The 17034-nt window shown below is 38.4% G+C and overlaps 1 protein-coding gene across 5 annotated transcripts in view; it reads left to right on the top strand.

Annotated features, from left to right (window-relative positions):
- The first annotated feature begins 376 nt into the window (after window positions 1–376).
- Window positions 377–17034, top strand: part of adcy5 (adenylate cyclase 5) — a 78353-nt gene continuing 61695 nt past the window's right edge. For 4 of the 5 annotated variants that reach the window (XM_046840987.1, XM_046840968.1, XM_046840979.1 and 1 more), the window contains exons 1-2: window positions 377–1714; window positions 1803–3583. In XM_046840987.1, the coding sequence (XP_046696943.1) occupies window positions 2633–3583 (951 nt within the window). In that variant the 5' untranslated portion in view covers window positions 377–1714; window positions 1803–2632. Of the gene's footprint in view, window positions 1715–1799; window positions 3584–17034 lie in introns of all 5 variants that reach the window. The other variant, XM_046840959.1, reaches the window with a different exon arrangement.

The following is a 17034-nucleotide window of genomic DNA, read 5'->3' as shown; positions in this document are numbered from 1 at the left end:
TTTTGTTTTGTTTTCATCAATAAATCTTTCTATCCTGAAATAATGTTTCTGGATTTAAGATTCATAGATCATTCACATGATGGCAGTAGAGATCTTTAACTCTGCCAGGGTGCACACCTTCCTGTCTCCTTTCAGTGAACAGATGACCCTTCCAAACAATTTTACATTCACTGAAAATGTCTTCGTACTAACAGGAGCCTGATTACAATGTTTGAAAATAAAAAAAATAAGTCAAATCCATGAACTATGTCAGACAATTTATCTGCTAAATGTATTTTTCCCCAGACTGTAAAGGTTTTGCTCTCTGGTATTGGATTGGTCTCTATCAGACCTTTAATGTCTTGTCATTTAATCCTTCATGATTGAATTTAGATTTGTTCTAGAAATACCTCACTTTCTGGGAGACTGAACTTCATTCCTCGAACAGATTCATCAAATTGGATTGTATTACAGATTTGAGGATTTTATTTATATATTTATATAAGAAAAATCTTAATTAAAAGATCAGGTTACAACATATTGAGGAAAAGGGTTTTTTTTTTTTTGTTAATAAAGATTGAGGGTATATTTCCTTAAAGGTGAAGTGCTTCTTGAAAAAACATACTGTGAAATAAACACAAATAGGCACAAACTAGACTGTTCTGCACAATGGAAATAAAATGCCACAGTCTATTACAAAAGTACACAAACTGACATCTTAAAATGACGCACTACACTTAAAATTGAACATATACATAATCATATACATGATTGCACTAATTGATGCAAGTTAAATGACAAAACTAATGCAGACTATTGCATTAGTACAACTAATGAGTACAACTACTCCCATCATGCCATAAACAAGAAACACAGTACAAAAAAAAGGCCACATTAGTTTCACAATTGCAGTGTTGACAAAAAAAATGCTACATTTTTTTTTATAATTATGCAATTAATCCACAAAAATGCACTAAAATTGCACAAACAAACCAATTCCAGATTTTTTGTTTACATAACTAACATACAAAATGTCACAGAGAATGCTCCAGTTACACAACGAACACAATGCATCAGACAGTACTATAAATACACAACTAATAGTTTGTCTCTTCACTGTCTCTCAGCTTCGTTGCTGAGAAAACACATCCTAAAACACTAAATAGTGCTCATGAGATGTGCGCTGTCGCATGCCTGCTATTTTAACACACTATTTATCACCACAGTGCGGGTTTTCGCGCATAGCCATGCTCTTGTCTCCAGCTGGATTTTTCAGGAGCCGCCCACTCCTTCTCCAAATCACCTCTCGGTGAGTGACAAGCGCGCTGACCAATCGCAAAGCCCGAAGGCAAATTACTCAATCACGCGTGGAATCCGGTTGGCTGAGAGTCCAGCTCTTTGGAAATCACACTTGGTTGAATGGCAATACAAAGCACCCAAAAAGGGTGATGCATAATCGATAGTGTGCGTGCGCGCGCCCGTGTGTGTGTGTTCTTCTAGACGCAAAAACCTGCACGGCTCGCGCTCGTGGTGCGCGCGCACACACACACACACACACTCCACCAGCAGCTGCATCTTCAGTGCCGGACTCGTTTGTGCATCGGTGCCTGGGTGAGAGCTGGTGCTTGTCGCGGCAACGTGAGCGTGGAAGGGGCGTGTGAAATGCATCCACAGCTCGAGCGAATTCGCTAGTGGACAGCTCTGAGGTCACGACGGCGCGCGCGGACCTTATAATGTAGGGACTGCATACGTGTGTGTGTGTGTGTGTGTGTGTGTGTGTGTAGGGGCGTTAAACAGACACACGTTTTCTTCTGTTTCAGCAGGGATCGTGAATGTGTCGTGATGATTTCGGACATGAGGGGAAATCATCCTCCTCCTCCTCCTCTTCATCCTCACCATCATGCAACCATCTAGTGGGCAAGCGCCGCTCGCGCAGGTGATCGTCTCTCTCGGAGATCTCTAGACCGATGGATCAGTGCGGACTGTACGATGGAGTGTTTTTCTGTCCTCTCCGGTCCCACTTGCTCTCTCTGATCGGACAGGCTGCTCTGTTTGTTCCGCATGTCAAATGAAAGCATCTGAGAACCTCGCAAGGATGGTCGTGTCTCTAGAAAAATAAAGAACCGCAAAATTTTGTAGCCTCACTGGGAATATTTCCAGCCAACATGGAAAACGAGAGGAATACCAGTACAACATGCAGGGCTGTATCCCAGTGCAGCAGGGTTTATTTCCCATGATGCTTTTGATTGCGCAGGGACCTGTCCTTAATGAGTGCATTGCATGTTTAATTATTTTCCGCTCTCTCAATAACGCCAGTTTGCATTTTATTATTATTATTATTATAATAATTATTATTATTATTTCAAAGTTGTCCTTTAGATGCTTGCTTGTTGAACTTGCATATGCATGTGGATTTAATGCGCAGGGGATATTTAGAAAGTAGGCTTCCTTGCGCAAAGCTGTATTTCATTTAGGTGGAATTGATACACTATTATACATGGTTGTGCTTTAATCTTTTTTTACCTTCAATGCCTGCAGAAACATTGCGGCCTCTTTTCTGAACTGATCCCGAGCAGAACATCTTGTAAAATTTTTTATTTTTTGGGGGGGGTAGTGTGGAAGGGTGAAGGCTCAGGTCTCATATGCAGAAATCATGTCCAGGTCGAACAGTGTGAGTCCGCCGGGTGTGGGAGCGCCGGTCCTGCGGGGAGGACACGAGCACAGATCGGCCTGGGCCGAAGCCGAGGCCCTTTCTAACGGATGTCCATACTCGGCTAGGTCGAACAGAAAGCTAACGCGTACCAGCAGCCGCTGGAGGAGGGAGGAGGAAGAAGAAGAGGAGGAGGAGGAGAAGAAGATCGCCGAGCGCCAAGCGGGACGCACGAGCTCCGTGGTGGCCCGGGTCAGTTTCAGGTCCAAGTCTGCGTGGCAGGAGAGCGGCGGCGGCAAGCATGAGCGCTCGTCGCCGCGTCATGCCAACGAAGAAGTGAGACCCAAATCGGTGGAGTTGGGCTTGGAGGAACGGACGAGGAACAAGTGCAGGGCGGAGGACGAGGCGCTCGCGCCCGACGTCGCCTTCTCCTTCGGCGCGTGCTGCCGCGGCGCCATGCACGTCTTCAGGTCCAAGAAGTTCCAGTCGGAGAAGCTGGAGAGGCTCTACCAGCGTTACTTTTTCCGCCTGAACCAGAGCTCGCTGACCATGCTAATGGCCGTGCTGGTGCTCGTGTGCGCCGTCATGCTCGTCTTCCACTGCGCCGCGGGGACCTACCAGCTCCCCTACGTGGTGGTGTTCTCGGCGTCAATCGCGCTCGTGCTCGCGCTCATGGCGGCGTGCAACCGCACCGGCTTCCACCAGGACCACATGTGGGTGGTGTGCTACGTGGTGATCGCGACCGTGCTGCTGGTGCAGGCGGTCGGCGTGGTGCTGGTGCAGCCGCGCAGCGCCTCTGAAGGCGTGTGGTGGACCGTGTTCTTCATCCACGTCGTGTACACCCTGCTGCCTGTCAGGATGCGCGCTGCCGTCATCACCGGACTCACACTCGCCGCTATTCACGTGCTGACATCCTGGAGACTAAACGACTCAGACCCGTTTTTGTGGAAACAGGTGAGTGGTTTTAATTTTTTTAATATATATTTTATATACATGTATATAATGACCTTGCATCAGTGGGTCAAGTGATGCCAAGTGACAAGATGTTGTAGAAGGATGACCATGCTGTCATCACCATTTGATATCACATATAGTGTTAGAACAGTTTGCTCTGGTTATCTCAATTTCCAATTAGAAACATTGTTTTTTTTCTAGCAGGCTAATATGACCTATCTCAGATGATTGTTGACTTGTTTTGGTTCTCTGGGATCCCATTCTATCCCCCTGAACTAATCATTTTTGGAAATGTTTTACTTGAACATTCTGTAGTCTACAGCAAAGCAGTCACAATTGCTTATTGGTTATTGATATGCATGGTTTCTTGACCCCAGGGGTAATTAGCCTATGCATTAGTGGCACCGAACGGTGTCGTTTCCGGTCTGTTGCTATGGTAACCGTAACAAACTCATCAGGATGTTCCATGTGACCCAGCTGTGTGGCATGTCATTATACGACCTCACTAGAGTCACCATTTAAGTGATGGCTCAAGACTGACAGTGGCATGCTTGGCTTTTAACCGATTCGGGATTGATCATAGTAAAACGAAATGTATGGTAATATAAATTTCCTGGACACAGAGGTGAGTGTTTATCACACACGTGCCAGGTCTCAATTCTTTAAACGGCTAGGATATCGAGTGAGCGATAAGAGGTTTGGCTTCGTTTGTTTGCATAGTATTGCTGGTATGAGTGCATAGTTTGATGGCACACAAAATCGACATTTTTTATCTGCACAGACTTTCAAAATCTTCCCGAGTCCCTAAAGACCGAACATCCTATAATTGCCGGCATTCTATTTAAAGTGGACTCCCTACAGAGGCAAAATTTTAACATCCTATTTTGATGGATACCAAGCCATATGGGAATATATAGCAGGGAACAGGCAGACTTTGCTGCTAAGGAAGCCATTAAAATGGGACTCGCAAGCTGTAAAATCCCACTATCAGACCTTAAACTAATAATAAACTTGTACATCTACAAAAAAATAAAAATTGTCAAACAGAATTGGACCAGTGTATTGATAACAAGCTGCATCAGATCATCTATTGCTAAACGAAAGACGATTTGTCAACTTCGCCTTTGAAATCGGACATGACCAGGCAAAATACACAAGATGCCCTATTCGAGACGTACACATGCCTTCTTACTAAAGTGGAAAAAATCCCAGCATGTGATCTCTGTAAAGCAGACATGACCATTAAACATATATTAATACACCATAATGCTCTTAATGACCCATGAAGCGCTTTATTCAAAGTATGTATGTAGGAGTTTTCTAAAAATGTATTAGCAAAGAGATTCTTACTGGGTATTAAAAAGGAAAATTTCATATACCTTCTGATTTTTTGCCACAGTGTCTCATTTTACTTACCTTGATCTTAAGATAGCTGTTGATGCTGCCATGACATTAAAAGGACAACAGACTAACGCACGCATGTGCATCCTGTATGTGATGTTTTAACTGAAAAAACATCTATATTAGAACCCTTAAATCGTGTGTCCTCGCTCCGATGTAACTCTTAATGGTTTTATGTTGAATCCTACAACATTAGTGCTTGCTGTTGTATCAAGTAGAATTCTGTCTTGGGTGTGTCTTTTATGAATTAGCATGTGGTTGGTTGTATAGTTTTTTTCATTAACATTCTGTCTTTTGATAGACAGCTTTTTGGAAAGCAAAATCGTACTGGATGACTGAGCACAGTTTGACCTCTGAGGTATTATGCTCCTGCTTCTCGTAAATTATACTGATTTTGCTGTAGGTGCTTGCTAACCTCCAACAGGTTTAGCCTCAATAGGAGGCCTCCCTTCATTCCTGTGCCATTCTGTCCAAAGACCTGCACACAGTACGGTAGTAAGCAAGGATAGAAGAGGAGAGAAGCATCGCCCTTTTTTTATTTTTTGCTGGCAAGCAGTTACACATTTGTCTTTTCAACAAAATCTTTTTGTCTGTCATAGGAACACAATTTCCATATTACATACACTATATGGCCAAATGTACGTGGACACTTGACAATGACATCCATATGTGCTTGTTGTAAATCCCATTCCAGATTTAGTCTGCTGTTGCTAAAATTAGACGTCAGTCTTTCTAGGAAGGCTTTCCACTTTGAAATCTGACTGTGGGGATTCAGCCACAAGGACGTTAGTAAGGCCAGGAACTGATGTTGGGAGAGAAAGCTAGAGAGTACAGAAGCTAGTGTTCCAGTTCATCCCAAAGGTGTTCAATGGGGTTGCAGTCAGGGTTCAGGCTTAATGTTCTTCGATGCCAACCTTACCTTGGCAAACCATATCTTTCTAGACAACACTTTGTTCACAGAGGCTGTGCCTTGCTGGAGCATGTTTAGGCTCATTCATCTATGTGATGTTGCTGAACGACACCTGTAGTAATTGAGATTCTCACCTAACTAATCTGTGCAATAATCATATGTTTATAGATTATAGAACTATATAACAGATTTATTTACAGTGCACCTATTAGTACAACTCGATTGTTTTAACATTTGTTATAAATGCTTGTTTTACTTCAATGTGGCTGCACAGTTTGCACCCAATTATCAGTAGGTTGCATGCCCATAACATGCATGCTGGCTTTATTAGTTCCATAAATGCTAGTGTGTCTCTAACTCATGAAAAAGAGCCTTTACCACCATGTTTGTTCAAACGGTCATGCACTCACCATTCTCTGTAATAGAATCACACGTACACTTTCGCATTGCTAATGCAGGGCAATGCATAAAATAATGCATATACAGGTTTGTGATTTCAGTTGGTACCAGATGGACTGGTTTAAATATTACAATAATGGCTGATGTTCAGGGATCTTTACTCATACATATCCACTGTGACTAAAACTGGACGGTTGGAGATTGGAAAAGGACCAGTTGACATTTTTAAATCTGTTCAATATCATTGAGCCTGTGCCCACTGTACTCTGGTTTCTGTCTCTGTTAGGAGTGGTACCTTCTGCTGTTGGAGGTTTTGATTTATTGCGTGCAGTGATGCTTTTCTTCTTATAATGGTTGTAAAGAGTAGGCATCTAAGTTATTTCAGCGTGTCTGACCCTAACGCTAATCCTATCTCGTTAACTAAATTTTCTGCCTATAGAACGGCTGGAGTTTTTTTTTTACCTGAAACAATTTCTGTGTAAACTCTAGAGGTTGTAATACTTAAAATTGTCAGCAGAGTAAAACCTGAGTATATAATACCACGTGTAATTTCTACAGATCTCTTTAATACAATAGCTAATAGGTTTAATGTTAATAATTGCCTTAAATCTCCCCATGTGAAAGGCGTATGTGCTTCTCCTACAAAACCGCTAACGGGAACTTTACCAAAGACTACTGAAACTATGTGGCAGGGCAGGGGCACCTTTGTTTTTTCATGAATGAATTTCTAACCTGTTTGACTGACTGTCTGTGGAGTAAACTTAAACAGAATCATAATGCACAATTAATTTGATTGGGCATCACTATATACAGTCTAGTATTAGATGAGGCAGTGTTTTATGATCATTAGCTACTACTTCTTTAATCTATCCAGTTTGCTTCCATCATTAATGGCTGAAGTTTATTCATGAAATGATTAAAGTTTCCTAATCATACTAGAATGTTCATTGATTACAAAACACGCAGGACAGTGACCGCATAATTATTTTTTTTTAGCTCTATCAGTGATTGTGCTTGGGGCAGTTTAGCTGAATTGTTGCTGTTTATGGAGTTTCCCTACTTTATTTTAAGCCTCATGTGATTAAATATTTTTTTCCTGTGCTTTATTGAAATGAGTCATTTTATCCCATTTTTGTAACTGCTGGTATTTCAGGTTTTTTTCCCTTCAAACAATGTCTGCAGAGAAAGAAATGTCATGTGGGGGCTGGAATCGGTTAAGTGTTCGAACTGTGTAGAAATGCAGTGACTGTTCTGAAGGTTTAAGAACCTGAAACTTTACAGTTCCTGTAACTACAGTGCATCTTGCATCAAGTTTGGTTTGATGCTTAGCATAGGCATGAGTGGGTGCAATTCTAGATTCCTCATTCACAAAATGTGAATAAATGAAAGATGTTCCTTAAAAATATTAAGAATGATTATCAGCATTGACTCAAAGATCAGCATGCCTACCGTTTTAATAATAGTTTTGTATTTGCTGTTTTTTTTGGCGTAATAAAGGGTTTTTGCCATTAAAAGTGATTCCTGTAAATTTTCCCTCAAGGCATAGTATGTTTTAAATGGCATGTGTGGGAACGAGCCACCGTGTTTGTTGCTCTTTCCGCACAATGCTGTTGTCTTTAGCATATCAGATCGCTCTGTTTACTTGACTCCCAGTAGGGCCCTCTAGTTTGAGGGCTGGGTTTATGATATCCAGCGATGACTCTTCTATTAGGAGAGCTCTCATAATTAAATGGAGATGACTAACATTCAGTAGGCTGTGTACATTGATTCCTCACTCTCTGCAAGAGCAGAGAAGACAGCTGGTGCTACCTTGCCACTTATGACACTCTGTTTAATCTTGCAGCTGTAACACCAAATGCAGATTTAGGTCGTATATACAGTATGTCTATGTAAAACCTACACTGTCTGCATTGGATTGTTTTACTTTTTCAAGTGATTTACAGATCTACCAATCAAATGAAAGCTGTGTTTAAGGGAAGAAAAATTATTAAGAGAAAGTATTCCTTTTAGCAATTTAGAAATCTGTAGAATTCTGACTATATGACTGTAAAGTCTATTTTCTTCGAGGTCTTTGTTAAAGGTAGATGAGGGGAGAGGGACCCACCAAATAGCAACACAGTTTCTCCTCCAGTCGAGAGTTGGATAGTGTCTTGTTTGGCACAGCTCCAGCTGTGACAAGTTGCGTGGCTGCCGTAATTGAATTGTCCCCCACCATAATGCACATTGGACCAACTCGCTTGAATTCAAACCAGATGTCCTTTCTCGAAAGTCCTTTTATTTATTTGCCTTTGAGATTCAGTTTGGCAATGGAATGAGTGAGTCTCCTCCAAGCTGGACTGATTACGTGCTCAGAAGAGCAGTTTGCTAAATAAAATATAACCTTGGGAGCATTTGAAGTCAAAGAGCAAATGGGTGATCTTTATAAATGTTTCACACCCCCTTTTGTCATCCCTGTGTCATGCTTGTATTGGGGATGACTGGTCCAGAAGGTCTTGGAATGAACATGGTCTTTGGCCTAGTAGTTAACATCTGCAAAGTGTTTAGTCATCCAGGTTGGTAGAGTCTGTGTCATTGGAACTTTATTGGTGTTATTTCCTGAAGCTTTTTGCCACTCAGGCTAGTACTTTGATATCTCCATCCTCGAGTGTCATTTAAGCGTAACAGTGATTTATGGTTTGCTGAGTTCGAAATTGATTTTGGCTCATTTGTTGTTGTTTTGGTTTAGTTTAACACTGTCCATAATTAAATGAATAAAGTTTTTTTTTAATTGCTGGCTAAGGGTTTTGTACAGCTAAAAGCATATTTAAAAACCTCTTTCATTGATTATTTAGAAACATGTTGATGGAAAAATACAAACAAATTATTAGTTCACTGATGCCACAGAGATGCCTCAGTAATTATTAGGGACTAGCTTAAATTTAATGTGTCCACTGTTTATTTTTGTCATCAGCCACAATATACATTACATTTCTGCAACATTACAGCTGTGTCCTTTGGCTCAGTTTGTACATCATTCCCACCAATAAACTTGCAACCAAAAATACACCAAATATTTCGTTCACTTCCTGCAGATGTGTTGATTCACAGTCAAATTACTTTTTCACTGGAATTGAACCATTCTAGAGTTTGCATTTAAATTGAGACCAACTTCCTCAGCATCCAAGGCTATTTGTTTTGGTTTTACGTTCTGACTTCCTTAACAGACCACACCATGCAGAAAACGCGCAACCTTTCAATTTAAATGAGCTTAACGCTGAATATAAAAGGACCCTGAGATGGCAATTCATTTTATTTAGCCTTGGACCTTTTAACTTGGCTTTAATAATGCAGTGTTGGGTGTTACTTGAAAAAAAGTCACACCAAATACAGTAGTGTGTTTTAGCAACCAAGGACTTTTGTAAAACCTCTAAAAAGCACTTTCCTCTGTGTTTGTTTACCTTTTTATGTTCCAGTGAGTGCACAACCATAATTCCTGTGAAAATGCATGTAAACTTATTGGTGTGAAGATACCAAGAAGAGGCTCATGGGTAATAAGGTGCTTTCAGGAGAGATGTGATCTGTGCTGGTGATTTAACAGAAAAGTGTATTTTGTATTGTGGGATTCAGGAACTCCTCACTATTTGGTTTGAGCCATGAGTGCATTTGTATGAGTGGGGATTGGGCAGCGTTGGTGGGACTTGATCTTTTCTGTGCTTTATGAGAAGCTTTTCTATATAAATTATATACCTCTTAATGTCTTAATATCACAAAGCTGTTTTTTCATTTGTCTGGTGTGTGTGTCCTCTTCATATAAATGTGAACAAATACTGTATTATTTGAGACTGTTAACGATTAGATTTAATTAATTGGATTTTTAATTTATACTGCTTGTTATAGGTCAGTGATACTGTTGGATTAGGAATGATGCTGTGTTTTATGATCTTTATTAGCATAAAACACAAAATAGGAGCTGTACCCTCTAAAGATCATCCAGAACTGTGACACCATTAAATGCTCATGGGTGTTTGTGAAGTAACTATAGATGAGTGTTTCCCATGTATAAATTGTAAAGATGAATCAGTAATCAAACATCTTAAGTTTACACCATTGTATGGAATACATTTAATATTGTTAGAATTACATGTTTTAAATGCCTTTCCATAGTCAAAATTGTTTTTAAAAAACTTAAACATACACAACAATGCCAGGGGTATTAAAAAAAGAAACTTGTTAGCGCAGTGTCACTGTGGCTACTCACGGCGTAATGGAAATACAATTTGTAGTGGATTTTCTTGCACATGCATGAAATCGCTGCCACTTCCTGGTCATTGTCGTTGCTAGCGCTGTGGATACTTTAGCGTTTTATGTACAGCTTCAAGAATTTCTCTTCAAAGGGAAAAATCCTCAGTTCCGCATATCGAGGGAGTGAATAAATGAATGATGGAAGGAATGAAGACATTTGTTAAAGTATGATAAAATAAGTAGAACAGTTAAGGAGATCATATCTCTAGAAAAATGTATATTAAATGTAAAACGCACCCAAACACACACACAGACTCACACACTTGTATACACATCTGTATTACCCAAATGGGGTCTAACAAATGTAAACTATTTAATTAAATCCATTTATTTAATCAGTTTGGTTAGTGCCAATTTAATTGATTACTCACTTTAATCGATATATTCAAGAACTGTTGCAATGATTTGATTTATTAAATTTTATTTTTATATATATATTTTTTTATAAAATATTATAAAAATATAATTTTACATATTTAACTAAGCTGCAAAGTAATGGAGAGTGTGTTAAAGAAGTGAAGAAAAGAGTGCAGGCAGGGTGGAGTGGGTGGAGAAGAGTGACAGGAGTGATTTGTGATAGAAGGGTGTCTGCAAGTGTGAAAGGGAACGTTTATAGGACTGTGGTGAGACCTGTGATGTATGGTTTAGAGACAGTGGCATTGAGTAAAAGACAGGATGTGGAGCTGGAGGTTGCAGAGCTGAAGATGTTGAAGTTTTCGTTGGTAGTGACGAGGATGGACAAGATTAGAAATTAGTTTATTAGAGGGACGGTGCATGTACGAAAGTTTTGGAGACAAGGTGAGGGAGGTGAGATTGAGATGGTTTGGACATGTGCGGAGGAGGGACATGGGGTATATCGGTAGGAGAATGCTGAGGATGAAGCCACCAGGAAGGAGGGGGGTTTATGGATGTGGTGAGGGAAGACATGCAGGTAGTTGGTTTGAAAGAGGCAGATGTAGAGGACAGGGGGGTATGGACACGGATGATCCGCTGTGGCGACCCCTAATGGGAGAAGCCGAAAGAAGAAGATTTAACCAAGCAGGCATTTTATTTCAATTGTTTTAAAAATTTAAACTGTTGTTCACAAATGTTAATAAACTGCTTTAATTAAAAAGAAAAAAAAAAAAACACAAGCAACTTTGTTTTGCATTTCTTCCCCCTAACTGTACCGAAATTTAACTAAACCGTGACATAAAAACCGAGGTACATTCTGAACCGTGAAACCAATGATGAAATATACTTTTTTAAAATCTATTTACAGAAGTCTTGTTTAATCATGTGGAGTATTGTAAGATGAGAGAGATACAGATTCGGCAGCAATGTATTTATTTAACTGTATACATGCTCAAGTACTGTATAAACAGCAGGCAAAGGACATAGATCAGTCAGTGACAGGATACAGGATGTACGGTAGGGAACCTGCCAAAAAAGTGGTTTTAGAAAGCAAACATGAAAAAACGAAACATTTGGAAGTACGATTTGTCAAGACAGTTCATGACAGTTTGAGCAATACAATCTTACAATCTTATTTTTTTCTGTCCAGGGAATGTCAGACTTTAGTCTCAGCACCCAGTTGAGCTCAGTACAAAAGCTTAATTACAAAAGCTTTCATAGGCTGGTTGTGTTCGAAAAAACAAGTAACTATAGTGCTGTGGTCTTTCGGGATTTAGGTTTGAGAGTCCTATAGTTTTTGTTTTCTTTTTCTGATATCTGTTCTGAATGCATAACTTTGAAGCAGTGATGATCCATACATACCTGTATGGCCTGTCACCGGGATAACAAAACACCTCTGCCTTCATCCAACATGGTGTGAGCATTGATTATCACATAACTGCACATGCATAAATGTTGGTGAAATGGACTTTACAAAATTCTGCCAAACTGCTGATATGGATGGTGCCTTTTATATTAGGCAATCAGCAATTGTCCAAGGTTTTTAATTATATTTATTGTTTCTTATATAGTTAAACCTGTTGTAACACTAATGGGAGGGTAGGAGCATTTATACAGTATTCCTTCATCACACACTACGCTCTAAAAACAGCTTTTACTTAGGAAACATCAGTGTGTCGTCATTCTCTGAGCTTTTTCTCTTCTCATATCCTCACTCCTTTGAGTGTGTTTAAACAACTGATGCATCCTTAAAGATATCAATTGATTTCTTGGCTGTGGCTTGAAGAACACAAGGATAGAGTCGAATACATCCATTGGAAGATAATCTATTTGTTTATGTTCAGCTATTGGAGCTAGAGAGTCATTTTTTTTATTTAGTTTAGCTTTAGAAACGTTTTTAATTTCATGATACGCCTTGTTTGTTTTCTTTTTAAAACTTAACGTCTATGGTGTTTTCCTGATCTACTGAATGAGTAATGCTGTCTTGGATTCATCCTAGCCATTCACATTGTAATTGTTTCCGACAGCAACTAACAATACAGAGTCCTGGACGTAGACACAGGCACAAGTGCAGTAGGGGCTGCGTGCTTTGTGCCTTTGTTTTTGTGATCATCGTCAGCACCATTTCACCACCACTTCATCTCAGACTGCCCACTTATACACCCTGCACCCTTAAGTGTGTTCATGTTACACCTACTGACACACATCATGGACTTTCTTTGTGTATGGTTTCCTGTGATGGTGAGAGAAAGAAAACAGATCTGTCATCTCTGTAGATTGATGAATAGATTTACATGAATTTACATCAATATTGATCCTGACAGAGCTTGTCAATATTTGACACTATGCTTGCCTGTGTTTCAAGTCCTGCTTCTTAACATGATAAGGGCATAATATGTTTGCTTTTTATGTTTACCAGTGATAATTACTGTAGAAACTCAGGAACGAACCCTCAACAGCAAGCTTTCCTGTGACATTTTCCATGAGAAATGGCTTCTCACTTTGCTACCTTTGCATCTTTACCTAGCACTGTTTTCAGTTTTGGTCAATAATTCTGAAACACCGTACCTGAATAGAATTTTTGCCTACGCTTATAGAGCAATTATTTTTTTCATGGCTGATAAATATTAGACTCTGTGTAGTGTCAGGTGTGGGCAAAGCACACACATTCACGAGTGTTTTTGTTTGTTATAGTCAGACTGAAATAAAAAAGTGCTATTTTAAGGGGAAAGAGCTGCTTTCGCTGCAATTTAGGGACTGCATAAGCTAGTCGACTGAAATTCGCAAATTATCACATAGGAAAGGTGTCGCCTAGATGCGTAGTGGATAAAACAGTGTGGCAAATGATAAATAGATGCAGGATAAATGTACATATGTAAATGTTTCAGTCTAGAATAAGTCAATTCAACAGTCAACAGTACATTGTGTGAAAAGTCTTTTTAAGTTAGTTTAAATTGGCTCTCTAACCCTTCATTAACCCTTTGCATGAGGTTTTTTGTTTTATTTCCCTTCTTTCTCAAAAGGATTCTTCTCATAATTATGATAATTTAAACCTAAAAGAAATGTAAATAAAATGCTTGCACTGTTGTAGTTCATTACTTCTTAAGCAGTGGTGTGTAAAAGTGTGTTTTTGGATCCATTGGTTGTACGTCCATATCGAATCTCAATCGAACTCAAAGTGACCGGTCAACATTTTTTAGATGTTTCTTAGGCAGGATTTTAAACATGAAGGAAAAATCTCTCCTGATCCCTGGACCGCCCCCCTGTCTTGACTTACAATTTCATAGACATAAAAGTCTATCAGAAAGGGACTTAGTTGGAAAGAAAAAAAACGTCTTACTTTTACAATGAAATATGTTTGAATTTAAATGCTGATTATAAATTGAGTATTTGTCCTCAATGTATTTCTTCCAAGAAATTGTGTGTACTTATTTTCTGACCTTTAATAATTTGCTGTGGGCAAGCTTTACTGTAACTATTTATTTTATTTTTAATTTAATTTGTTTAATACACGTTCAAGATGAACACTCGCATTTAAATTTTGACCTACAGCGGCAATGGGACTGTGTGTTTTTGTTGTTTAAGAGCCTTTTCTGTCTCCCACAGACATGCTTTGGTGTATTTATAAAATATTTAAATGTTCTGTTGTTATTCTTTTCATGTGTATCTTGCGGTTTTGGAATTTTGTAACCAGCAACCCGACATTTGCATGTCCTGTTGGGTAACTTCTTTCTACTGTAACATCTAGATAAAGAAATATTTTATTAATAGCAACTGGGTTTTCATTGCAAAAATGTTTGTTTCAAGTCACCATTTTACTTTTATAAACACTGTTACAATAAATGTACTGAATCCAGATATTCTCATAGTGTGTCTGTGAGCCATTCACTTTAACTGATGTAAAAAGTTTGGAGCCTGGAGATAAGCCATTTGTCAGTTAGAACCGGATTTCAAAGCAGCAGTTCACTCAATGCATTTTTCAAAGTCTGACATATGTAATGACAAAGTGAGTGCAGATATGCTTTTAAAGGCTGTATTTAGATGTGGAATTGATAAAATATGATGTCAAATGTAGCAAAAAATGTTAATCTGTTATGTGGATAATAAAGGATTTCTCAAGTACATGAGAAGGTATCAAAGTACAGCACTAAAGGAACCCAATCGGAATCATAGGAGTTGGTCATAAATGTCTTAACATTAGTGATGGCGGTTCCTGAAAGCCGGAAATAAAAACGCGTAATTGTTTAGTCCTCAGACAATTGTTCCTCTACTGCATTACACAATCTGATAAATACCATTTTGTTGTGACTACCTGTATACCAGTGGTAGGCATGCGTTTCACACCTAGGCTTTCAGTTGTGTCCTACCTGAACCAATCCACCTCTAAATACCATAATTCTGACACAGAGTTTTTCCTTGCCAAAGTCACCACTCTCTTATATGCGATAAACATTATTTTATGTAACCTTATTACTGCTTTATCTGTGTAAAGCTGCTTTGAGACAGTGATTTCTCAAATACTACAAAGTATTCTCTCTTAGGTTCATGTTTTTGCTTGTGCAAAATTTAGGTCATAGATAAAGGTTTGAACAGTTCAACAAGTCAAAGAAAAGCCTTCCAATTGCATTTAAACAGATAAATGATAACTATGTTTAGAACTAAACTTTCAAAACTGCTGAGGATAGTTTGCTTTCATGTGATGTTCAGCAATGAGCATAGATAGTAGACCACTGCTTACAAAGCTGCCTAATGTGAAGCATTGACCAGATCTCTCTCTTTTTTTTTTTTTTTTTTTTCGTCTCATATTTTTCAGTATTTTTAGTTTCCTTTCAGATTGATTTGTATGACTATATATTTTCCAAAACCTTCACATTATTACAACATTTAAATACTATTAACTGTATGTCAAGTGTGTTGTCATTTGGTCACAGCACAATAAACAGATTTTGCTTAATAATAAAAAAGTAAACATCGAGCAATGTTACCTTGACTGTAACAGAATATTTTACAATTTATTGGTTTTACTCTAACGTGTCTGTCAGATTTGGAGGCAGTGTACTCAGTGAATGTACAAAAACAAAGTAACATGACTTCACTAAAGAAAGTCATATAAGAAAATGTGACAATATGATTAATAGCTTTCCTTTTGATGCAAAACTGCTTTTTTCACTTTTTGGGAAGGCAAACTAGCTGCTCTTTATCCTAGACAAACCTGTTTACTTTTAGCAGTTCTTAAAAATCCTATACTGAAGAGAAAATACTGTTTCTATATTCATACACAAACTAGTATAGCCTTCAAAATCTTTGACAGAACTATGGCTGTCCCACTGACAACAGGTTAGGGCTGATAAATTGTATTAAAATATGCTTTTCTGAGATATTTAATAGCTTTTCATCAGAGGTGGCCAAACTTTTCTCTATTACGGGCCAAAACTTGAACTTGATTAAGGGGTGTGGGTTCAATTTTGCATAAAGATAATATTAAATTGAAGTGAATTAAATAGTTCATCTCATTTATGATTTCATAATATTATTATTTTAATAAATCGAAAACATTACTCTGTAATCTGCCCAGCTAATGTAGTTTTATTTTGAAAGTTCTAGTTAAGTGAAAATTATAATACAATAAGAAACAATCACATTCATTGTACAATAGAGTTCAATGCATAATAGAGCTACTCATTGACTTCTAATGAGGGACATGAACTTGGCTCTTTTTTTCCCCCAAAAAAGTTTTTCCTTTTTTCTTTTATCGTCTCATATATGACATTGCAGGAAAAATCACCAAAAAATTTCACCAGAGGCCAACTTTGGCACATGAGTCCTAGTTTGGTCATCTTTGCTTTTCTCTTTTTCTCTCTCTCTTTTTTTAAACCATCTGTTATGGTATAGTGCTTTGAAGTGCTTATTTTTATTTTTATATATAATTTAAAAGTATTTAACATTTTTTAAATTTAATACTAATTTTTAAGGTAAAACATCTGTGTTGCTGGTAATATGTGAGTGAATCTATATATCATAATACATATTGTATTTCATAGAAATGATGACAAAATGCTGATCTGAG

This window comes from Silurus meridionalis, chromosome 3, assembly GCF_014805685.1.
Source record: "Silurus meridionalis isolate SWU-2019-XX chromosome 3, ASM1480568v1, whole genome shotgun sequence".
In the NCBI taxonomy this organism is placed as follows: Eukaryota; Metazoa; Chordata; class Actinopteri; order Siluriformes; family Siluridae; genus Silurus; species Silurus meridionalis.
This window is presented reverse-complemented; position numbering and strand designations above follow the sequence as displayed.